The 26668-nt window shown below is 44.7% G+C and overlaps 1 protein-coding gene and 1 long non-coding RNA gene across 2 annotated transcripts in view; one reads left to right on the top strand and one right to left on the bottom strand.

Moving 5' to 3' along the window:
• Positions 1 to 26668, bottom strand: part of LOC126919027 (uncharacterized) — a 128255-nt gene that overhangs the window by 59688 nt on the left and 41899 nt on the right. The gene's annotated exons all lie outside the window — the stretch shown is intronic.
• Positions 1 to 26668, top strand: part of LOC126919008 (LIM domain only protein 3-like) — a 69941-nt gene that overhangs the window by 15006 nt on the left and 28267 nt on the right. The window contains exon 2 of the mRNA XM_050727688.1: positions 26297 to 26412. Within this exon, the coding sequence (XP_050583645.1) occupies positions 26330 to 26412 (83 nt within the window). The 5' untranslated portion in view covers positions 26297 to 26329. The remainder of the gene's footprint in view (positions 1 to 26296; positions 26413 to 26668) is intronic.

Below are 26668 nucleotides of genomic sequence, written 5' to 3'. Positions count from 1 at the left end.
CAATAACTTTTCGACCGGCACAGTTGGAAGCACGTTTCAATGTTGTTCAAGCCATATCGCGACGTAATTTCATTCTGCCCTGCTGAAAATAGTTTCGTTATCACGGCCATACAATTCCCGTGTCTTCGCGTTTCTGTACACCGTTCAAAATTTATACTTTTCACGCGGTCGGATTCGTAACGCGGCAAACGGCCCGAACCTGTCCGTTCGTCGAATAATGTTCCGCGCACCGCCAACACTCCGCCATTGATTCCCTGACAAACTAAATTAAACAACGACGAATCGTTCCATTCTATTCGCGCTATCAAAAACAAGTCATCCTGTTAATTTTCACTTATGAGATTTCGCGCGCGTAACCTCGATGGTCGAACAGATCGATGGATTTTGCGCGTTTCGATAACCCGTCGTTATTTTTTACAGCCGTGCCATCGACCGATGGAAACTCGACATAGGAGCAATTGGATTTGGTGAACGCGTGATTCCTAAGGATTCACCGATTTTTCACGACGGCTATTCTGTGTTGGCTCGGATCGATTTCCTTCGTTTCGTATATTTATCGTCGGGGCGATTTAAATCTTTCGCGACAGCCAATACGATCTTGGCGATCGAAACGACGTGCACGATCCCCGTGGAAGCTTAACAGGCAGACTGTAATTAAAAATGCAATCGGCAACGAGCTCGTCCAGCCGTCCTCGTGTGTACGAAGATAAAGGAAAATTAGTAGCCGACGTGATTGGTAGGATCGTACGGGGATCTTTGAAGCATTTGTCAAGTCCCCTGGACAAATGAACGAAATTGCAAGAAAATAATTCCTTTTACGTAGAAGCTGCGTGATATTTGCATATTGTTGGAAAAATATTTTTATTCCGAATTGTATATAATATCGCAAATTCATTGCTTAAAACTGATAGCCAAGAAAGATTAGAAAATTAACGAATAATACGTTCATTAATAGTAGCCGTAGTAAAAATAATATATCTCGATGTCATGTGCTGCTTTGATCTGAAATTAAATTGGCAAGGAAATGACTCGAATTTTATGAGTATTTGATAAGTTTCATTGCGACGAAAATCTTCAAGAATTTCCAACTGCATTTCAAACAAACGATATACATTCTTGACACAATCTGAAACCTGGATCTCAAATGGATATTTCATGCGTTACAACAGGCTATTAATCCTAGCATTCGTTAAAACTATCGTCTTCCTACGATCGAAACGTTCGTTACAGATTAAATGTCTGCAAACGGAGAAAAAATATCCAAACACACGGTGCAACAATTACAACCGATAGAAACTGAAATCGCGAGCAAAGGGGTTGAAAGAGCGGAATGAGAGAAAGGAAACGGCAGGACAGGGTCGAGGATAAGCAGCATTATCGCTCGAAGGGATTTCAGATGCTATTTAAATCGGCACGCCGGATCGCGTATATTATATTTCTCCGTTCCATTTGCGTGAAACGTAAAATTAATTAAACAGCTGATACGTCGTGCCAGCGGCAGAGAACCACCTCGTGCAGCCTCTGCCCGGAGGCAGGGGCACACGCCGGGAAAACAAACACATCCCCTTCTGGAAATAGGTTCAGGCCGACCAGAGCAGATTTTCAATTTACGCCGGGCCGCTCTAAGGGGATGTAAAAACGCGTTGCTCGCTCCGGTGCATTCTGCTCCGTTGCGCGGAATACGTCAGCGTGCATACCTGTCAACGTGGCTCAGCGATAAGGAGAACCTGCCGAGTGGTGTGCAACAAAGTAAAAATCGATTCGGTCAAACGGACGAGTTAATCGAATCGGCAAGTTCTGACTAACCGTCGAATTCGACGTTGCACTGTGAAAAGCCACCGACAGTCGGTACTACCCCTTTCGAACGTAACCGTCGCTGTACGGCGATGTTCACGGTAGAATTGATCGAAATAAGCTGATTGATTTTTCAGTTAACAAGTATGGAGAAGTATAGTCTTTGACTATCGAATTAGGATCGCGCGGAATTTTTCTTTTTTAAATAAGATTGAGAGATTAGAAGATCTGTGATAATAAAGTTCGTCGATTACGAGAACGCGGTGTACGTGTGCATAAATTATGTTTTCTTTCCTGGTCTTTGTTACATCTCAAGTATCTCTTCGATATATGCGTGTTCCTTGTGCACTGTCTCTTACTTCGCTTATATGTTATCAAATATCTTAAATTTTTGTCTTCCTATCTGCTCGGAATTTTGAGTGGCCTTTCTTCTTTAGAAAATTTGGAATTACATATCCTTCCCATGTAAACCTAATGACTCCGAGGTCAGGTAAAAAACCCGGGAAGAGCCCAGCCGGAAAGGCACGATGGATAGACGAAACCCAACGGCTGGTAGGGAGAATCAGCAACGTAGGAGGACAGTTCATCACCAGACATCGTATTGTGCGGGTGAAATACTTCACTCCCAACAAGATCTTACCACCGCCGTGTCCATAACATCACGCTTTGCTTTTATACAACAAGTGCAAGTACAGTGCTAGATTACTCTAACACTCGATCTATTAAACCTCCTGCACCTTGAGCGTTAAGTCATTCGAGGTACGCGATATCGACCGATCGGTTTGACCTGACCAGTTGCTCTTTAGTCGAGAATTCGCAACAGTATCAATACGATGATCTAAGATGAGCAAGTAACTGAAACAAATTTCGGATTTCTTTAACAGCATTCGAGTTGGGTGACTTAGCTGACAATGAGATTTTTGCTAATATTCTTCTATGAGAGAAACTTCGTGACACGCGTGTGACAATAATTTCATCGCTACATATACGTTATAATCTATGTATTTAATAGTATACGTGGTACAACCAAAAACAATTTGCCATTTATAACATAGTGTTGTAGTTGGAAAATTGAGTTCTGCATGTGGTCCTAATTCAATGACCAGGGGCTGTGCTATGTTGCAGCATAGTATGTGTGGCAATTGCGAACAGCGTGAAGATTGTTTAATAAAGACAGGGGGTTGCAGTAGCAGGTCGAAAATGGTACGCGAAAGGAGATTTGTCGCTGTAAACGAGAAGGGTGCAGGCGCCATTCCTAATAGCGCGCGTTTTACCTACACGCCGAATTCGCAAATTACATTTGCATGTATCCGCGTCTCCCCGAGACAATTTGGCCTCATAAACATAATTAATGGCGGAGCATTAATTCAGAGATTTTTCGCCGGTTGCGAACACATGTTACCGTGCGCCACCAACTGTCTCGCAATTTAGCTAAATAATTACCAAACTTGCTCTCCGCGGACGACGACGCATTGCCAGCCGCCGACGAAACTTCATTGGTAACGGAGTCATACGCACCACTGTTGCATTGTTTACGACTTCTTGCCAGTGAGATTTATCTTCCATTCTTTCAAAATATCACACGAATCGTACGATATAGTACATCTTACTCTTATTGGTGTGTCTGTCTTAAACCTTCTAAGAATCGGGGAATTGAAATGGTAAACGATGTACGATAAAAACAAGTAGACGATTTCTTTAGTAGATAAGAATATAAACTTCATATACGAAATATGACGAAGGCAACTGTAAGCGATGGAATGATTTATTTCAGCTCTTAGGGCCATCGCAAGATAGAACTACGATAAGTAAGCAGCGATTAAAACGTAATTAAAAGAGATGACAGTACAATCTTGCGATATAAATTAATATAACTTTTTTACGAATACCATTCGTTCTTCTTATAAATCTACGACGATGATAGGAGGTGAAGAACACAAGGAAGCATCTTTCGAATTCCATTGGGAATCTCTACTTTTACCATTTACGCCATTTGCTAAGTAACTTCAACTCCTCGATTCGCTTTCCGTGACTAGAAAGGTAAACTTAATGCTTCAAGAGAAGATTACAAATCGTCCCTGATACCGTTCGTGTCTAATCAACCCCCAATCAACATCCAAGATAAAAATGTCCAACTCGAAGAAATCTGCTGTTCCTCGCGAAAGAATGTGACAAGAACGCGTGACCAAAGCTCGTCAGAATTTTAACCCGTGGTAAAATCACACTTAAGCGTTAGAGTTGATGGCTCAACAGAAGCCGACAGTGTAGCCATTCGCGTGTGTTAAAGGCAAGGCATATACGTGTATATATGGACCCTTGTCCCGAAGCAGGGCTGCCATCCTAAGCCGGCTTGACTAATTGGTAGCGTTATAATCATGGGTACACGGTTAGGTTGGTATTACCGCAAGTTATAGCCCCGTCTCCACATCGGCGACCGCCACGCACATTCACGCGTAAGAGGGGTGCTTAATGACCCCGCCGTTTACGCAAATTTTCCCATTATGCGACGCGGTTTTGGCCCGCAAAACGGAGCGATCCTGGCGACCGTCGGAACGAGCGTCATTTTCTTCAACTACGAGGGAGATTAAGGCTTTTCGAAACCGCGAACACCGCTTTTGACGTTGCCTCGTCGGCACCTCGCACACTATCGCGCGTTCCCGGCACTATTCATTCAATCCTCAATACGGAAACGCCCAGAACATCTACGTTTGTACACGATCCTCGTTAAACCGTGCACTCTTCGTGCTTTCACTTGTCGACGTTTGTAATCGTACCTTGTATCAAGTTGTCAATTAACTAAGCAACTCTACATTTCCAAATTATTCTTATTTCAACCATTTCTAAGAGGTGACAGCTCTTTGTGATTTTTATTCCTTGGTAGATTCGTAACATGGAAAAGGCAAGGATCTTAAAGCGATTGTGTGTCAATTAAATTACGTTCTTCGGTCATTTAATCTTTCGACGGTACAGTAAAGTAAATTCAGAACAAACAGCTTGGAAAATAATTACTAACTAGAGGTCTTGCGTGTCCCATGCTAATGAGAAACTACTGCATTACGTATAATAATATTCAATATGTTACAGTTATAGTACCATACTGTGAAGAAGTCAAATCCTGTTTTTATTTTGTACTCTTTGGCATACTGATTTCGCAGTGAAATAGTGCACGAAGAATTTTTTCGCCACCAAGAGTATTCTGTATCTACGGTAGTCGCGAACGATCCGATTTTCGGTACACGTAGACGCAGCCGTTTGGTCACGCGAGATATTGATAATAAAAAATCGCAGGATATAAAATAATTCAAACAAATGCGCTCGCACGAGGAACGGTCCTGCCACGATATATTCCAGCGGGCTTATCCGCGTCCGGTCATTCATATACGTGGGAAAAAAAGTGACGCTCTAATGGCTGGCTATCTGTAACGGTTAGGAAGTGGGGAGATTTGTTGATGCCAGCGCAAAGAAGGGGAAAAAGGAATCTTCTCTCCGGTGGTTGTCGTTTGACATTTACCGATATCGTACGATATTCGCCTGTCATAACGACGAAGAAATAACGACGAACGTACAATATCGCCACGTTTCACTGCGTTATTATATTCACGGATACGAAAATTTGGTAGTTGGAAAGTAAACGCAATTACGAAAATGCTATTATTATAACGAAATCACCGTAGAAGGAAATAAACGCTGGTACAAAACGTGAAAAGGTTCGAGGAAACTTCATATCAGCGTACTGCGATGTCCCATCGGTTCGAATCCCGTGGGTGTGATCGCTGCTAACTAAACTTGTAAATCTCTCTGACCGACCTCTCGCTAGCGCGGGGCTAGAACCTATTCCAACTGACCAGAACGCATTTGTCTATCTTACGAGCGTGGTAAACGGCGCCTGTGGAAAATCAGTCGTGCTGTAATCTTCGTTGCTTCGATCGAAACTAACTTTTAGCCAAACAATCGAGAAGTATATCGCCTCTGTGAACAGAGAGGAAGAGAGGAAAAGATCGATCAAGCAGATCAAGCAGATCAAGGTAGTTAGGTAGTTCTCCATCACGAAGTTAGGTATACGTAAGTGGAAGAATTTCGTGGTAGGCGCAGTTTCGGAGGAGATTGTCGCGACATCAGGGCATTAGAAAGAAAAGCTGGGCAAACGAGAAGTTACGAGGGCTCTTTATACCTTTGCCTTCGCATCCGGTTGTCTCGCGTATTATGACTGATGTCTTAGTTAACCGTTGCGGCGAACCGCTCGAGGCTTTAATGCCGACGAACGAGAGAAAAAAGGAAGAAACCAGGCGAGAGATACGCGAGCACTTGTGTCAGCCGCGCTCCATGCTTCGCCCCCAAAATTGTGAGGGATGGTTATGGTGCAGCGTGCACGCGATACGATCCCGCGAGCGCTCACAAATCAAAGCTGCCGCACGCATTTGCGTCATCTTTCCGCTCGAACCAAGGAATATCGCAAAAAGTTTCAAACCCAGTTCTCCGATCGCTCTACCTGCTCGTATATTGCTGTTTCGTGGAAATCGACTTGTGGCTGAGGTACATACGCGCGTCGTTCACCTTACGAAACTTACACTTTAATCCTTTGTCGAAGTGGTCACCTTTTCTAAGAAAACTCTACATCTGGTCTTTTTAGTTTTCTCAAGCACTGAAGCCATCGACAGCGTATAGACAATAGACTGGGACGAAGGCAGACCATAGACAGTAGACAGCCGACGATGGCTTCGGGGTTTTCAGTTATAGGGTAACACTGCTAGCGTGCGGATCGGGACCAGCTCAAATTATATTCCTACTTGTACTTACACTTCTGTATTAAAATATATTTTCTACTTTACAATTTATCCACGCGTTCCTCTGTTCATACATCTAATAACCTCAACATCCTTGACTCGTAGTAATTGTAAGATTCGATATTACGCATGGGGCGTCTACGGGCTAACTTTTCATGTATCGAAAATATTTAAGCGTCGGTCTTTATACATCGTCGTGTTGAACGTTAACGGGATACGAAATACAAGTAGCTCCATAAACGTTTGATTTATCGTCGATTACCATATAAATGGCTCTCGAGTTTGATACGTCGAAGACACGAAAACAGTTTAATATAGATGTTATGGATTCTACCCTGATCACGAATAATTAACGAGTATTTAATATTTTCGCAGCGGCTGCGGCCGACCGGTATCACGTAACTCCGACCCCTTTTTCTCGGTGGTTTTTTTATTCGCGCCTCGAGCTCTAATCGCCGCCTCGTATCCCGCGGTAATATTTAATTTTTAATCCAAGCGTATTCAAATGCGGCCGGGCTCGCTCTTCGTGGCGCTCTTAATGGGTATACAATTTATTCCCTGGCCACGGCTTATTTTACATTTTATGCTAAATAAGCGTCCCGGCTACGCGCGTCGTCTATACTCACGCCAACAATTAATTACACACTGCGTGCCGTTGGGAAGCACGGTTGTTACTTCTATAAAAAATAAACAAAGGAATAGCCGCGTCGATGGCCGATTAACCGGCAACTTCCCGGCCATTCGCCAAACCAGAAAATGCTTTCTCCTTTGGTTATATACCGCGTATTAAATAAGACGAGGAGCAGCACGCTCGAATACCATCCGAAGTGCATTATCTTCTCACGGACCCTTGCCCGAAAGTTCGAGGGGGTTATATCCGACCCTCGTAATTATCTACAGGAGAAATTTGGTCAACGTGGCCCGAGGGTCGGCGCGAAACTCAGTTACAGCTTGGTCAGCCACACTTGAAAATTCCCGGAGGCGCCTTTAATCCGTGATTTTTAATCCGGGATCGATTAAAGGCTTAATAGGCAATCCTAAGCGAAAATTACGCGCGACCTGGGGCCACAACCGTGTCCACTTTCGTCGACTCGATCGCCAATCCGCTCGTTACAACATTCCGCTTCAGTCTTCTTATTTTTAGCTTCGTTTCCTCTATATTTCTGTTGGCTGTGCAAACATTTCGATGCAATTGAATCGGACGCTGTTCCGCTATCAACTTGAAACGTTCCTTCCACTTCATTTCCCCGTTTGACAAATAAGAAGCAACTTTGTCAGTTACAGCGCGCGAGAATCGTTCGACCGTTCCATGCACAATACGGATGGCTGGCACGTGAAAGCGGCCGTAAAACGAACAATTGTTTCTTGCTAATCGACAAGTTCCAGAGCAGGCCGTGTGCATTGACTCGCCGGCAAGTTTACACGCCTACGTCGAATTCCGACGAACGTCGCGAGGGGAACGAACCCAATGAGCCGTTTGCGAGTGTCGAACGCTACTCGTGTCCGTGTCGGAACGGTCGTCAGAAAAAATCGCGACAAGTCTTACGATTCAATTACGACGCGTATCCGTGCAACATCTCTGACGGCGGATGTCCGGCCTGAATCAGTCATGAGTAGCCTGCTCCCTGTCTCCGTTCTCATTTCCGACAGGATGGACAGGAAAGAAGAAAGAAAGGGACCGCCTTCCGGCTCTATCCACTGCTCATTTTTCGGTCGCCACTTCATGCATTATTTAACTCTCGAACTTTGAAAACGAGCGTTAAAGTCTCTACGGGTGGACTCGAACGTTGCCTGTGGCAGCTACCTCGAAATCCACTATTTCCTGAACTACGTTCTCAGCTAAAGCAGAATATTCGAAGCAGATTGCGCACGAAAACAGATTTGTAATCGATTTGTGATCGATCGAAGATAGAACACGCGAGTGTTTAGGGATCGTACGAAACGTTCATTGATCGGACGCGCATTCTTTGAGAACTCGTTTCTCGTTTACCGATCGAGTCGCGTGGCTGGCGTTGCATTTGAAAGCAGATCGCTGCCGGGACGGTTCGTGTATGCGTTCGTTGCAAAATTCAAAGCAACGTCGAGCAAATTTAGATTTCCTCCCTGGGAAATTCCGGACATAGCCTAGATCTCGATTTAGACCAGCCCAACGAGCTGGCGAGATTGAATAATTGAACGAATTCTAAACCTCCGTGTCCGGCTATTACGAACGTTGAATATTAAAGCAATCGTTTCTCCGCGGTGCGGCGGTTACACGATCAGGCCAGTTATAGACACTCCACTATATGAATCTACGTTCTACCGTATGAGTTTCTTTCGGTAGGAAGGTGAAACGGCAGATCGCTGAAAGATCCAAAGGGACGTTACGTGCGCAACTTGAAGCGTGTTTCGCAGATGTTTTATTTCCATTCTACGAGGAGATCTACGACTCGTAATCCGAGAAGAACATCGGATAAAAGAAGAGACGCGATCTTTTGCTTGGATCGTTCGTTTAAAACAGTTTTTCACGGCGTGAGAAGCGATAAAGACGAGAATTAGATACGAATCGTCTGAGATGGGTAGGGGACGCGAAGCTGGTGGTCGCGCCACCATCCTCCATTCTTCTCGAGACCTCGCGCACACCTCGGATTCTTAAGCACGATTTGTACGAGTGCTATATTTCTTCCGTAAGGGCGCCGTTTGGTGGTAATAGTTGCAGTATTATTTACTGTTAACGGCCCACTTTGCTCGCGTAATGCCGGTGAATTAACTTCCTGCGAGCGCACCTTCCCGTACATGCGACACGGGATACTTTATGGTTACGAGACTGACTACTCGGCCACCCCTTTTCGACTTGTTTACTTTTCACGCGACCTCGCGAGCAATAATCGAAAGTTCCTTTCGCGACTGTGCACGAATTTTTCACGATCGAATCTGCCACGAACGATAAAACACGAGGTAAACGTTACCTGTTCTCGAACGAGCTTACGATACTTTAATCGCGGCCGGGACGAACGTTTTCCTTAAAGATATACGAGCCTCGAAGCGTTAATCGACGAAACGAAACCGCAAACTCGACCCACCAGCCATGGATACACGCTTTTTTTATGGTACTTTTAGCTAATTGAATCGATAACTATCCAAAGCTGTTATCGAATTATCCCGCCATTGACTGGAAGGATAATTACGCGACGGTTGGGTAAACCGCGCGTGGCCGGGAACGCATATTTTTACCGGGCTTCTGGTGAGAAGGAATTTTATGTGTACCATAGAAGAGATTTATCGGGCTATTCCGGGGATAATGCCGGTTTCGAATGTAATTTGGACACTTTACGATATCTGTGTATGGTATTTATTAACGAGCAAGGTATCGATCTTTATTTTGCTTAATCGTATTTTATCTTTGCAAGATGTCATAAACACGTACCGCTGGCATTCATCTCAATAATCGTTTATGAGAACGAACTGGCGAACAAGCTAAGTTTTATCGACGCCACAACACACCATTCGTTTAAACAGGCCATAAAACGCTGCCAACATAATCCAACGTACCATCAACGCACGAACGAGATCGAGAACTACCATTAACGTTCACCATTACCGTTTCCAGTCGTTCGAGATCGTTTCACCGCGAAAGGCCGAATCACGATGTCAAAATCATTTCGCTGCATTGGAATTAGATAGAGTAGAAACAGACGCCTGAGCGGATAGATAGGCTAACGGGCGCAATGCCCGGGTCCTGCCCAATACCTAAGATAGAAAGATATATATTATACGGATTATTAAGTGTTCGCGCATTCACTTAATCCCGTAGTGAATATCCCGTGGTATATCTCCGAGCCGATCAATCACAGAAGGGAGCCGTATAACCCCTAGCCAGAGGCGAGAGCCAGAGGGCAACGTGGAGAAGAGAGGAGAGGAGAATAGTGAGAGAGAGAAAGAGAGAGAGAGAAAGAGAGAGAGAAAAGGATAGAGCAGGGCAGGGCAGTACAGGGCAAGCCCGTCGGTTTCGGTTCTCCTCTGTTATTCGCACCGAGTCATATATCATTTCGTTATCATCGACTCTTTATATGCGGTTGCGCTCCATTTTCTGTCTGTTTGCTCCGTTAAACGGCGGCGCTGGTTTGATTCAGTGAAACCATTAGCCGGATTTCGGTCGCCGGCCGCATTTTCCGTTCTCGCCTATCGGCCCGGTTATCTCTGCCGCATCATACGCGACTGACTACCCGCCATTATCGGTATGGTCCGGCGCGAACGATAATACCCGGGGGCAACGGAAAAATATTCCCCTGGCTCGCGAAGCCGATTTACTATAAACAAAATCATTGAGCGAGAACGCGAGCCGCTTTGATTCTTGCTGTTGTACGCACGCGAGACTAGTGCGCGTGTAGCTGTTCCACGCATACGTACAATTCGCTCATAAACACGGAAACACACAAAGACAGGTACGCGCACACAAAGAGATGCTTTAATTATTATTCGGTCCTATTGCCCGTTGCATTTCATGTACCAACGATCACATTCCTTTATCGACGAGATTTTAACGTGAACGCGCGAGTTACGCTGGGGCGTTAATTCGATGCTTAAAATTCTAACCCCGTAATCCCTTTTAATTGCGCGATAACAGCGGTCGCATCGTGTTAACGAACATCACGATGGGCGCAACGCTGGACCGGGCATTCGTTTGAATTTAAATTATAGCGATCATATTTCTTGCTTCTACCGACGGGTCACGTTTCCGCTTCTCTCCGCCGATCCACCATACCCCACCAGAGGACTTTCGATTTTTTCCATCGGCAGGCGATCGGCGCCTGTGCATATGCGTTCACCGAAAAACCAGCTGTGCGCCGCTGAACCGCCGCCATCTTGCCGAACCAACAACGTCCCAAAGCGTTTGCTGAGCCGGAAACAACTGATAGCGATGCCACCGATCGTCGCTCGCGGTCGTTCGAGGATGGTTAACGCCGATATTATCCATTGTCCTACGAATACGGTCGATAAGCGGACCGATAATAGATTTTACGGGACGAATTCATGCTCCGTTTCCTCTGGCAATGGCTCCCTGCCACCGACAACGGTACCAATAAAATTCCTTGAAAGACAGTTTATCGTTTTCGCTTCTCCGCGCCACTCTCTTTATATTTTTCTTCGTTCCGGTTCCTAACTCTGACGCTTTATCGACGTTTTAGTAAACCGAAGCGAAGGATACAACGAAAAAAATCGAAAGATTTTAGTCAGCTGCAAAAGTGGCTTCGTAGAATCTCGCGAATCAACGCGAGGTCGTACAGGAAATACCGTGAGAGCCGCGAAAGGGGATGAATAAGATTCACCCTGGCGCACTTTCGGGGCGCAGTTCCGCGACGGCAGAGATTGCGCCCGGGGGTTGCAAATGGGGGTGTCAACGGCATCAGGCCTGTATTGTGAAACGTCAATGCCACGGAAACTAACACCGTTCCCTTCGCTTCGACCCTCCGTCCCTTTGCCAAGCCAGCGAACCCACTATGGCACAAGATCTGTATTCTGTTGATGTTTGATTCGATGCCATCTTACGCCTCGTCCCGTTCGATTAACCGACATAGAATTCGCGCATCCATTGATTGTTCTCTCGCGTGATATTTCCGAACGTACGTCGAATTTGTAGAGTAAAAGAGTGAAAATGGAAAAAGAGTAGTGGAGTAGAAAAATGGAGAAATCGATTCGATCGTCGTTGTCGCGTCGAGTGTATTTGCATTAATGGAAGAAGCGATCACGTCGTCTTCTGAAGCACCGATAAATTCGAAAATTACCGATAACCGATAACTGGCTGTCAGAACAATCCACTTGTTTTGACACCTGTGTCACTTCCGGTTATTCAAAGCCCGCCGGCGTGTTGTCCAAAACGATGACAGCACCTTTGTCCGTCGCATTCGAGTGCCGAGCGTGGTACAGTCGTCGACCATTATTGTTCCAATCATTTGATCAGTCTCTTTAGACGATCCTCTCGTTCATTTTCTCGTTGTAAATCTCCTCCTACGTCTTATCGTTTACGCGACGTAAACGATCGTCAGCTGACGATCGTAACACGAGGTGCTATCGAATGATACAACACGCGTGTCAATTTCGTCTGCCTTTGCAATTTCATCCTCCGATTTTATTATATAAAATAACGTGTCACCGTGACAGTAGCGTTTATCGTCAAAAGAAGGGTAAAAACGGACGTTGCTGTTCATGACGTGAGCACGATTTTTCAAAATCTTCCGTAGTTTTTGAACGAGATTAATTCTGGTGTTGAAACGGTGAACTGTGTCTTCGGATTTCTAGTAGAAACACGAAGCACATTTCAATTAACAAATGTATCGTTAATTATATCGAATTTCAAAACAGAACTAGTGATAAAAAATATATCAGATTAGCTACATTTGTTTGCTTGAAAAATTGTACTATTTTTTAAGTACAAACTAGTTGGCATCTACGACAAATTCTTTCTTCCGCGGTATTCCTTTCGAGCTAAGCCAAGTTATAATTTTGTTCTCTACGTTCCACATGAAATTTACACTCTTGCCCACGAGAAAGCTGTTTCTTTTCTCTTTTTCATTTTTTGCTTCCTACATCGTTTACAGTTTCAACTCTTCGATTCGCTGCTGAAGATGCTGATCTTTCCGATCGTCCGAAACATCGTGCAAAGAGTGAACGTAAAATAAAACGATTCTATGGAAAATCTCGATCGACTCGAGTATCTGAACGGGGTAAAGAGTACACGAAATACCGCAACGACTTTGAGTGGTGTGATCCTAAGAGGCCGGCAAAGGGTTAAGACTACCCGCGTTTCCTACAACGATCTCCACTTTGGCTCGAGTCCTTATTAATAGAGCCGGATTAGCATAACTGCTACTCGGATCCGTCGGCCGAACTCCGCATAATTAAGCCTCGCCGATTGCTATCTTCGCCAGTGGAATTTCTAGACTGCGAGATAAGCCGTCGCGACAGCCTACTTGGAAGTAGATGGTGAAATACGAACGCCCAGGGAATTAAACGATGCTAAAATTTTCGTTCGCCGTGTTTCGCTGGATTTTCACAGACAGATTGCTCAAATGTATCGGTTTAAACGTTTTAGATTCGCGGTAATGGACGAACGATAAAATTTTCAATTATTACGCCGCCACGTTCTACTTCATCCGCGGTGTAATTGGGGTTGCGATAATAACAGCGATGATATCGCGCAGAAATATTTGGAGAGTGGAGAGAGCGAGACTGCGAGAGACGAGCAACGTGACAGAGGGGGAGAGAAAGAGAGCGAATGTACCCTTTTCATATACTCGCGTATAGGTTACGCTCTGAACACGAGAGTACACGTGGCTACCGATAACGAGTTCTGTCAGTGACTGCTGCCGCTGTCACGAGGATCGTCAACGAAGAAAGGGTGCACGTTTGCGTTTTGCAAAGCAAAAACTAGAGGCTACGTCACGACGGTATAACGGCTTATCGGTCGGTGCGGTACATTAAGCACGGCCGTTTACTGGCGCTACCGCAAAACGGGGATGCTGTCGGTCATGCTGGCAGAAAGGGAGAGGGGCGGGGACGAAGAAGGGTGTCGAGAGATTATCTTGTCGTATTCAATATTCCTATGGAACGTTCGGGATGATAAATCGTCTTTCTCGATAGGAAAGATGCGCCGGAACCACGTTCCAGGACCTTCATCGACTCGCACCTCAGACCACCCCATGAAGTTCGCTGTCATACGTCCGTTTGCCCCGTTCCGATTCAATATCAAGGGCTCCCAGGGATTTGGCTTCCATCGAAGTGGCCAATAATGTCTTAACATTGCCTTTTTCTCGCCTTCGCTCCGTTAACGCGCATTTGATGTATCAGCAGATTATGTTACTATATGGAACGCTTGGAACACGTTTGAAAGAATCGTCAGGCAAGGATTAAACGTTGCGAGTTATAGCGAATAAAAGAAGAGAAGAAGCAGGAGTTCGACGTCGAATAGGATTTTCATTGAAATGGCTCTTTGGCGAGTGGTGCGCGCTTTCCTCCTGACGGAGATTTCTGAGTCGCGGTTGCGATCGCATTGCGAATCGTGGAAACCGCAGGATCGGCGAGGACGCGGGTGCGAATGCGTCCACCAAGAAATCCCGCGGGTATCAGTATAATAAAACCATTAGAATGATCCTCGTACGTGCATTCAAACGGTATAAATATCCGGCGGAATCCCTCGCGCCGTTTCCAACTTCTGTGTAATGTTAAACTTGCGATAAATCCAAAGTGCCCGGGAGGAGCGAATCTCTTGTCCGTGACGTTTAACAGGGATCGTATCGTCTTCTTCGTTGACCATGGACAATAAATACTCTGCAGCCATACGTGAAACGCGTGGAACCCCTATGGCGCTGTCGCTCGTATTACGCGCGATATATTTTTTTCTCTGCCAGACCGGTGTACTTTCGAGGTTTCATTATTTTATGTGCATTCATCACGAAAACAATAACTCGGTTGACCTTTATTTTTCCATTTGAATCGGGATCGGTGGCCGTTCGATCCATAGGTAATGCTATACCTCGACCCATTTACCATTCACACTTTTTCAAAAGTCATTCTCGTCGCTATCGACTCATCCTCAAGTCGGATATATCATGTACGAGTCACCATGCTGTTTATCGTCCTCGTGACAGTATTTTCTGCAACGTTGAAAGAAGTCGAAGCATTCACGTTATCGTTTCGTAACAGTAGAATGCTTCGTTATAACACCGACCGTTTTGTTTATTATCTGCCAACATTTTTGTTGATGCAATTACGTTATCCGACCAACATCCGACGAACCCCAGTCATTAGAGTCCTAAGTAAAGGCTGACATAGCACTCCTGCTCGTTTGTGTAGACGCGTATATAATTATCGAAGCGTACACCGAGACGATGTTGGTGTCAGCAATGGTCATTTGCCGCTATCGGCTGGTTCACAGGCTATCCTAACTGCTCTGTCCTGTCTGATTATTCTCCGTACCCATTCTACTCCATAAAGCCTGTTAGAGAGCCGCGCGTACATTATCAGCGGTAAATTAGCGATTTCAGAGTTAATTAACGCCACGATCCATTGATCGCTACGATTTAAGAAGAGTGGCAATCGGGCATTGCCGTTGAAGATAATTATTATAATTATTATTCGTAACAGACATATCTCCTCGTATTTCTCTATATGTAACAATCGCTTTTCCTGGAAACAGCAAACAGTTATTCGTATCCTCGAAGAATTAATCAGACCGAGTTTATCCCAGTATTTTGGCAGCTATTCCAAGCGATCGATCATTTTGTCGAAGAATCAACAAGTACGGTTTACATGCGACCAGCGTCCAGTCTTCTTCGTGCTCAAACCACCGACACCCGTGGCGTGTGTTTCAATGCTCCGCCTCCAAACACGGACACTTCTCGCGAATATCGATATATCACGAGGCACGGTGGCAGCCTGACGTTTCCTGTCATCGCTTTAACGGAGCACCACTCGGATTAAGTGTTCCTGCTTTCGTGAACGAGTTGTACTCTTCGACCGGTCAATAACGAAACTACTTCACAACCGGACGCGTAAGAGACGGCTGACCGAGAGATCTCGTCCCCTCGCCTTTCGCTATCGCTTTGTCTTCGACATCGTTCCTTCTGATCCAACGCAACGTCAAAACTCGATTCCTACCCTTGTGATCCACGATGCCCTTCTTGCCTCTATACAATTCCAAGTTCTAACTACGTTTTAGAAGCTACGCGTTTAAATCTTTGACTTTAGTATTCAATGGATGCAAGTTTCGCGTCTACGATGACTATCGTTCGACCATCAAACAACGATCGTATATTCTGGAAGTAGAACTAATGATTTTTCGAACAGTGCAGTTGATTAATTTAACTTCCGTGTGATTCCATGTATCTAACATTCGCTCATTCTGTCTGCTTCTCTTTCACAATTTCGCTCTCTTACTTCATCCCCAAACAGTGTAAACTTTCTCAGAAAATATTCGATCAGATCGACTCTCTTCTTTCGCACAAAGCTCCATTACGTCGTAATAAATAATCACTGAAATGTTAATGTTACGTTATGAGGAAGACACGGCGTATTCATCAACCAGAATATACTAGTAATTCGTCAACGTTGAAGTTGCTTTGCGTTGACCACCGTAGCGTAAACGTGTCCGAGCTGACCGAGAACCGATCTAGAGTTAGACACAAGTGTAACGTTGAAGATAGCGCATCTATCCAAGTAGAAGGGTAGTCGAGGAGGGTGTCTAGGTTATTTACCGACTAGCTGCTAACGGCTAACCGTTCCTCGAGAGGTCCTAACTCACGCGCAACGGCCGAGAATATGTCCCGGGTGTCCGGACCTTCGTCTTATTGCGGCGAGACCGTCTTGAATGAGTTATCCGGACCAAACCAAGGCCTGGATGAAGTTAATCACAACTCCTTCCTTGTATTCTACTCGGATTTAACGAATGTTCATGACGATTATTAAGTCTACCATGGTCTGTGATGATTTCCACTTTTCGCGTTTACTCGGAATTACTGATTCAACGTGGTTCAAGCGACCGACACATATGTAGTAGCGCTAAAATTGGAATAAACGTGTAACTGTATCGTATCGTTGCATTGTATTATAATTCGCACGGAATGAGTAACTATTTTTACTATTTCGGGAATATTTTCTAAATTGTTGAAAAAAAAAGAATAGATTAAGTGGAAACTTTGCTACCGCTGCATCTATCCAGTGGAACTGGTGGATTTGGGTTGTTTGAATTTAGACGAAACAATTTTGTTAGAATTTAAGCGGACGATGCTGTAATATACTTTTTTCCACCCATCATTGGTTTGACCTACCAGAGTGTTGCACTTCCTAGCAGTTACTGTTCGTATTCTTACAATAAGACGAGTTGCTAGTTGAATTCTTTGCTAATTAATTTTTTATCTAGTTAAAAAATAGAGTCGATGGTGGAATATTATACCGTTTCGTTGAACAATAAGGTGCTGCAACAGTAAACCGGGGAAAATAATTAATAAACATTCTTCCGCAAGAGATCTCGTGTTCCTTTCTCTGGGGCTACGTTTGCGTTTGATTTACGCGGACTCGTAGGAATGCTAATTAAATCGTTGCTGAAATTTCTCCGGAAACTTTCAGTGAATTTCCCCGGCCGTAGCTCCAGCGCGAAACTGTCAAAATGCTAATTTCCAAGTTGATCGTCGGGATGCGTTTCGTGGGAACGATCGAACCAGAATCATCGTGAAGACTCGACTCCTGGCGTGCACTTGGTAATTTCGTCCCTGTAGGATACAGAAGATGGAGGACGAGCGGCAAAAACGCAAAGAAACGTTGCTCTCTCCGGTCAGAGAGTCGGACGGCGACGAATTGTAGAGGAAGGGGTGGAAGAGGGTAGCGTGGCTCGCTTCAACTGGCGTTATCTTGCAGCGAAACATTAATAATAAAAGTTTTCGCTCATTGTCTCGCGGCGTCGCGCTAAACGGCAAACGAACGATCGTGAAGGGGTGGTTGGGGGTAGAAGGGGAGAGGAAGAGGAAGAGCGCAAGCACGGTAGCACGAGACGCGCTGTATACATACAACTGTGGCGAGCGCGTTTTGTCTTTGTCATGAATGCTCCCTTATCTTTCGCGAGTCCATCACCGGAGACCGGTTTTGTCCTGACTGGGTTCTGGCGTAGGACTGTCTGCGAATTGTAAGGAGACAGGAAGCTGGACACACCGGGCAACGTCTGGACGCTCAGTTGGGAAATATTTCGAAACGTCGATCAGCCGCGAAACAAGGGTCGTGAGTTATGCGATGGGGCTTCGGTTTACGTCAAGTATCGCGTATCTCTCTTTCTGCCCTTTCGTTCGATGCACTCGACTCTCCCAGCGTCGATCTAACGGCGAGGAAACGCGACGTTGTTCCCTGGATTTTTTCTTTTTTTTGGCGATTTTATATCTTCCCTTCTTTGATGCTTATGACCATCGATCTTCCTCGTCTTTGGTCTGTCGGCCTTTAAAGAACTTGTATCGTGCGTATTTTTAGTCTGTTACGTGGTGAAGTATAGACTATTGTGTGGCGGGGTTAGAGCAAATCGATGTCTCTCGATCACCGGCTACATCTCTCGGCCGACCACAGTTTCCCGGCTCGCACTCGCTTTCGGTAAAGGGATACGATGTAAATCAGTCTAACGCTCAGCCGCATGCACTGACCGCACATTAAGTAGCCTTGACCACCCGAGATGGAAGCAAGGTAATCTCACAGTCGGACTGCGCGGGTTCTTCGTTCCTAAACGGAATATGCTGTTTGATCGAGGTGATCAAGTACACGACAAAGTAATCGGTTTAAATTATAGCTCCGACGCGAATGAGATTAGAACCATGTCTTTATTTGAACGATACTGATTTGGATGTTCATCGGTGTTTAAAAATAGATTTGTCCGCGAGAAAAGGACAAAGTCAATGGCAAAAAGGCTAAATTCGACGATCTTGGGAAGTCTATATGACGTGTAAAATCCACTTTACGCTCGCCTAAGTTCCAATGACTAAGTTAATTGTCTACCTCTACGACGTTCGCCGTTTTCGACGATTCAGACACAAAATAAGCCACGAAATCCGATTCACCAGGTAGGATTATCTTCGGAACGGGCCGTGCTCTCGTGTCAATGTCTCGAGCGAGAATTGCTGAGCACGTATGTGGAAGGAGGACAACCGATCGATCGTTAAGTTTGTGCACGGCTGCCGGGGACACTTACAAATTAGCCAATCAAGTTCTAATCCCAGCACGATTTACCCCAATCGGCCCGTATCCCACCGCAAATACTTTAATCCGTCCATTAATCCTACAAGATAAAAGTTTCCGAAGTAGTTACGGCCCCTTTGTCGTCGGCATCGGCAACGTATCGACTCGCGGCCGTTCAGCCGACTCTCTAACGATAAGGACCGTTTCGATCGGTTCCTATCTGCGTAATTAGCGTTCGCTGAACGCCCATCAATCGTTGACCACGGACAGTAGAAAAGGAAGAAAACGGCCGGACCTCGAAAGCTGAATTCACTGTCGGAATTCCATGGATTCGTGGAATAGCAGAAAATGCCTTCGAAACGAAAATTTCGGCACAGCAAACGATTCATTTTCAACAATCTGCTCTTATATATAATACTCCGTGAATATTGCGATTCTAAAAATTCCATAATAGATCGCGCTGCGGTTTAATTCGTGTCTGTTCTTTCGTACGAAAATTATACGCACACTTAAAACGTATTTCGTAATTAGAGATTTATAACGATTAAATAAACTAATCGCGTTCGAAATTAATTAATGTCTATAGTATCCCCGCGATTGAACGTAAAGGGCTTGCTTCTTTCCTCTCCCTTTCTTTCTTTTGCATCGTTTTTCGACACCCTTGCATTTCGACGCCCTCCTTTGTCTAATCCGAAACAGTGTAGGCTTAACGTATCTGTATACGTATAAGAACTACCTTTCGTCGACGAACTTTACAATACATTACAACACATACTGCTTAAAAATATCTAGAAAAATATCTCGCGTGTATCCGGCAGACGAACCGTGACCACCGCTGGAATAAAGAGAAAAGAAGGCGGGGAAAAAATTCACTTGGAGTCTTGATGACGAGGATTTTCTCCGTTTGACTGAAATACGTATCCGCGCGGCATAATCCCGATGTATTTAAGCGGACGGGTCGGAATTGAAATCCAAAAGAAGAAAAAAAAAACGGGAAGAAGGATGGGTGGGATCCGCGAGGGTGGGCGGAGAGGTGCGAGCTTCGCTTAAATTTATGCTCGGCATCCTAGCGGTCGTCCCCGGGCAATTTTTTTTTCAACTTCAACCTCGGGCGATTCTCTGCCATCCACCCTCCCCTTTCCTGCACACCTACACCCTGCACGCCACTCTCTACTCCCCGCTATCCTCTCTCTCTCTCTCTCCCTCCCTCTCTAGAGAGAGCTGCCCTCTCTCTCTCTCACTCCGTTGGTGGCCATATACAGAACGCTGGACAAACAACAATAAATACATTTTCCCAAGCGGGTGGCAAACCCGGTGAGGGGTGGAACTTCCATGCGAGCACGTACGGGCATAGCTTAGCGTAATCTGACTGCACACCACCCCATTTCAGCCACCAACCCTCCGCGTCACGACGTACGCAAACCCCGTTACCCCTGCTCTCTACACTCCAGAAGACTGTGGCCACCCTCTCTCGTGCCGTAGAAGAGGAACAGAGGTGCGCGGCGGGCGGTGGTTGGCGATGGAGAGATAGAAAGAGAGAGAGAGAGAGAGAGAGAGAGAGAGAGAGAGAGAGAGAGAGAAAGGTGGACGGATGGGTTAGAAAAAAAACAGGAAGGAGTACAAGCGAAGAAGACAGAAGAAGAGAGGAAAGAAAGAAACACAGAGGCCTGACAACGCGATGCGACAGGGAAGGAGGCGGTAGATGGCATTGCCACCTGACGAAAGAATGCCGCGACCTGACTAGAATTTCATTAACCGCGGTCTGGCCAGAAGGGGACGGCAAATATGAAGAGAAAAAGAGTGGAGACACGACGGCCGCGTTTATCGGCGCGAAAGAACTTGTTAAACAGACCGTTTGTCCGTTCCGTCGTTTCCGTTATCCTTAAACGGCTCTTGGACGAAAATTATCCGGAACGATGACTGCTTAGAGGTTGGCTAACGTTTTCTTTTTTTCCATTGCGCTCGAAGAATTCTCGGCACCGTCAGTTTTCATCGGCAAAGTAAAAAAGATGGATTTCGCGTTAGATATTTTGCCAGGATTGTGCGTTTTGAAACTTATGGAGGGTAAAGCGACAGAAGAAACAACGTGGCTAGTTCTTTGTTTCGTTTTATTAAATCGCAGGCAGTTTGGACGATTTCACGTGACCGTGGGGTGTTTTTCGTCGGTCGTTGGACCGAAACGGAGGAAGAGTTTAAGCGACGTTCTCAGCCAGCGTGTTTTCGGTCGACATCGACCGTTCGGAATGCTAATGCGTGATTACGGCACAGCCACGGTCGTAATACGTGAACTTTTTGTGCGACTCACGTGTGCCACGGCCCGCTTAAAACATCCCTTAAATTACCCCCATTAGCAAGGGCTGAATGCCGGGTAAACGAGGATTTCACTGGCGCTGTTACGCGAGATTTATTCCGTAGGAAATATTCCTTTGGCCCGTTAAATTACATCGTTACGGTCCACTCCTCCCTTCCTGGCCACCTCCGCGTGTGTTGACCTAAACATACGCGTAAGCCGATTTCCTAACGCATTGTATAATATAAAAGTAAGAACTTGCTGAACGACGACCGACTTCAAATTTTTCTACCCCAAGATATACCGTTCGTCGATGCTTGGGTTGGTAAATGCTTGAGTTATTTCTCGTAGAAATACGATCGTCGAAATATTTTATATTTGTTACATAACATCTACGTATTGTACTAATTCGATAGACCGAAGTATGTTAAATGTCATATCACTTATCGTTAGTAGCACGTGTAACTACAAAAATTAGATATTTAGAGAAAATGTAGAATCTGATAAAAAAAAAAAAAAGAACGCATCATTAGAAAATACGCAAATACTTTTTCCAGACACCGTATTTGTCGAAAGTATCACATCTACAAGTAAGAAGAGGTATAGCTTCGCATAATCAACGAACGAGGGAAATATCTTCCTTGCCCCTGTATCATCTCAAGTAACATCTTCTCAACGACGAACGGGACTTAGACGTCAGCTGAAAAGTGTCGAGACGCGTTTCGTTATTAATAACGCATTCTTATTTAACGTAGATTTTGAACTTTACGTTGCATGTTCATCTTCTATCCTCGTTGTTAACGAATATTCAGGAACATCAAGTTATGTAATCTTTTAGCAGTTACTCAGCTTCTTGCAGCTTAGAGGAAATACAATAACTGTCGTAAAGACTTTCGAACGGGGTTATACGTTAGAATACCATAATAATTTTCCATCAGACGACGTTTGAAGCCAAAATACAGCGAGGAAGAGCTACGAACGAACTCGAGTCGTAAAATCTCAAGGTGCCAGCGATATCACGTGGAAAGCTAAGTCTCGCGTGTCTTTATTAGCAAGACTCCTTTAAATTTCCGGAAACAAGTAACAGTTCCCCGTGTCCGTTGAACAGGCGGGATGAGGGGGATATTCAGGACGATTTACAGAATTTAAACAGTCTCTAGGGATAAGGCGGTAGCATGGCAGGTCGGATTAGCAAGCTGCCGCCGTCGAAATAATTCCCCCACTTGCCTTTGCCTGGCCACCCCCTTCAACCTCCAGGGGTGGTTACGTCCTTCCTGCGGGATAAAACAAAACAGCCAGCGGAGTATATTAATGCTCGGCTTAATGTGGCCCGCCTAATTAATGGACCGACTCACCGGATGCCCGTACTCTCGTCCTAAAAGTAAAAGATAACGCTTCCGCAGAAGCATTATTAAAGACAAAAGCGTTCGTGCCGGGCGAAAGCCGGTTGGAAAAATTTCCAGCCGAGCCTCTGCTCTCTCAGGTCGACGAAAACACCGGCGAAAAGGCATCTCGTGCGAGAATATGACGCGGCTTTTTCCTAGGTATATCACGGTGTTTACAAGCGCGTGAAGGAAACGCGGAAAATTTTGTTTTTCCGTCGAGGAGATTGCAGGGGTGGTACTCTGGGAGTGTCACGGATGCTGCGAGGGCGGAGCCTTGAGAACTGCATCGAGACTGCCCAGTTACGTCGATAAACAGAGACCTCCTTTCCACGGTTTTCGTTTCAAGGAAATCTTCTTGCGTCTTTGTTACCATCGTCCTGTACATAGTTATATACCTGTTTCTTATGAAAATATGTCATAACGAGATGTAACGTGCGATATGAAACTGGCGACGAATAAGATTCATCCCATTTGAAGATAATACGTGAAACGTAACGAAGAGATAAATATGGAGAATGATATCGTTGGAAGTTCAAAGTCAGTGGACGAAGCTAGGAAAAAATGGAGGCTCGATCGGCTGAACACAGATTACACGGAACTAATTTAATTACATTCAGGAAGATGGTCAACTAAGAAGATCTACCAATTGGAGGACATGTTGGCGGTTGTCGAACATGTACGAGATAATCGAATTATCGTCGCTTTGAGGAGCAGCGTCCGTGGATGATCTGATCACGTACCTGATGAACAGATCGCCAGCGATGCGAGCCGCTTTCGAAGGGAAAGCTCTCGTTATGGACCCTTCACGGTTACGTTCCAACGAACCGTTACCACTGTGCTCCGTTCGCTTCCCGACGATAGTAACTTCTACCGAGTAATTAAAGCCACGCGAAGCACGAAAAGCTAGCGGCGCGATATTGCTGAATAACTGACGTTAATGTTACAAGCACAATTGCGACCGCATCCGCGATAAAGTTGCCATCTAAATTGCTAATTAAACGGCGCAATGCTTTCAGACGATGTTTCTATCTATCGCAACGATAGTTTAGTCATGCGTTTCTATTCTTTGCCGGCGGACAAGGCGTTTTCGCACGGCCGGCAACGACCGCGACTGTAAACTACGAAAATTGTGGAACAAAGTGGAAATTGACCGACCGCATGCAGTCGGCAAAGGTTTTCCAGGTCGTCGCTGGCATTCAGGTTGGCTTCCGCAGGAATTTCTGCGGTGAAATTCCAGGCCTAGCTCGAAAATACTTTTGTAGAATAAGCGTTATACGTGCATGTAGAATAAGCGTTCGCGTTTTCGAATCTCAAAGGAAAACAAGTTCCAGTCACTGGACGGTATTCACATGCTTCTCCGTATCCAAGAAACGCTCGTTTCCTCGAACGTGCTGGAATATGAAACGAAGGACAATGGTGTTTTAAAATTACAAATATACGTGTGATCGATATTCGACGTATAGAATTCTGTACGTGTGCAGGCAATAATACGTACGCCGCTCTCATACTTTTCGCGATGGACGTATTAACGACGACTTTAATCAACCAATAATAACAATAAAATATATTAACGTACGACATAAATTCAATGTATGGAGCATTCGATCGTTACCCAATTATTATGTGGGCAACTTTGGGCGCATTCGCATTTAATAGTTTGCATAATTTACCTGGCTAGTTAGTTGTTCTATTAATCACCTCCCTTATAGCGGTATAAAGTTACGCATAATAATTGTACCATTATTTAGATCATATTCGATGTATCGATAACCAGGCTAGTACGCAATGAATTCAACATAATTAATTAACTCGCTTCGACGTATCCATCGAATTTGAGGCTTCGTTTAGTTTCCAAACAAATAGTTTTGAAAAGATATAGTTTAGAAATTGAATTTATTCCATGAATAATATTTTGTTGTGAAAAATTGTAGAGTAAAGTGTAGCAACGCTGGCAAAGATCGAGTCATAATATCGTTCTAAACGCATGAGTTTCAAATATTTCCGTCTTTATTAATTAACGTATCAAAGGCACGGTATTAATATTTGCTTCGCAGTCTCAACCGCATAGAAGATATTAACGTCCCTGTAATATTGTGTCCAGGCTAGAGGGAGAGGACATATTGAAACCGCACAAACTTTGCTCATAGCATCCACCGGGTACTCGTAAATATACAGGGTGGTTAAGATCGAACGTCCCCGCGGACGTAGACAGAATTTAAGTCCGTTGTGAAAGCACTTTGTGAAAAGTTATGGACGCGTTCGAACTAATCCAAGATGCATGCACATTGTGTTTGATTAGTATAAATATCCAGTGCTATTACACCTTTCCCAAAGCTACATCCAGAAATCACATACAAAATTAACTATCGATTACTCTTCTAGAATATGTTAAATCTTGGACTATCGGTGTGAACAAATTAGCAGAAAGTACAACTAACGAAAGATCGACTGTTTCTTAGAAATATCACGTCCAAGGGAAATACGATACTCCGTTTAATGTAATATTCTAGGATCTACGTGGAGGGATGTCGTTCAACCGAAACTGTTTCAAACATTCTTGCCTCGAAGCTGGAACTTGCCGTTTTCCCCCCAAAATTGTATTTTCCATCGTATGATATAACAAAGTACGAAAAACAAGTGATAAATCAAATACTGCAGGCTATACTTCAATCAGACATATTTGCACTCTATATCTAAACCTTACTATCCTGAAAACGGACGATATTTTCGCGTTTCAATAACCGTGAACGACCGGTGAAATAAAATAGAACGGGAGAAGGCAAACGCTGCCGATTAAATAAACGTTAAACCCCGAAATTTCGTTTAAACGGCATACATAGGGGTGGATTAATACATACGTCTTCCGGCGAAAACAATTAATGTTTATCGGGAAGCTCGCACAGCCGTTACCCGACAAGCCGGTGGTTGTTTCAGAACCGGTGCCGCTTAAACGTGCAATAAGTGGAGAGAAGAGAGGGTCAAACTAATTCGATTCTAAACTCTGACCGCATCGCGCGAGAAAGAGGCGACCACGAGGACGGGCAGAGAAAGACCCGGCTACGCACACCACGATGGACACAGATGGCACTAACCGCGCCGTTAAATTCTCAACCTGTAACTCTAATTGCTCATAGACAAGCCGACGTCCTAGTGCCAGATGCCGTTGAAACTTGTTAAAAGCACGCAAACGCGATTAGTCATTTGATTCTGTTAAACGATGATTTACCGTGTTAGCTAATCGAGTGGTAATACAGGGCAGAACTAATTGATCGATTACGTATATAATAATTATCGTTCTCATATTAGTTTGCTTGTTCAGAGTTGAGGTGATCAATAGAGATTTTGTTATGTTGCAGGAAATCCGAGTGACATCTGAAAATTAATTAACAATGGATGTGACCAAAAGCGAGCCGAGCAAGAACGGGGCAGTGCAACGAGAATGTGGTGGTTGTGGAGAGGTGATCACAGAAAGGTGGATATCAGGCCATTCCATAGACAACTATCGTCTTTGTATGTCTAAAGTAAACGCGAGCGAATGTCATCTGTACTATCTATACGACCATATGTCAAATACACGTAATATTATAAAACATAAGAATAACGCGATAAGCGACGAAAGGAATTGAAAAATTTGAATCGAAAAAGAAGTTGAGATATAATTCTGGAAAATATCAGACGATAGTCGTTTACTAATAGAAAACGATAAACTACATTTTCTACGAGGTTTT

Source organism: Bombus affinis, chromosome 7 (assembly GCF_024516045.1).
Source record: "Bombus affinis isolate iyBomAffi1 chromosome 7, iyBomAffi1.2, whole genome shotgun sequence".
Lineage (NCBI taxonomy): Eukaryota > Metazoa > Arthropoda > Insecta > Hymenoptera > Apidae > Bombus > Bombus affinis.
This window is presented reverse-complemented; position numbering and strand designations above follow the sequence as displayed.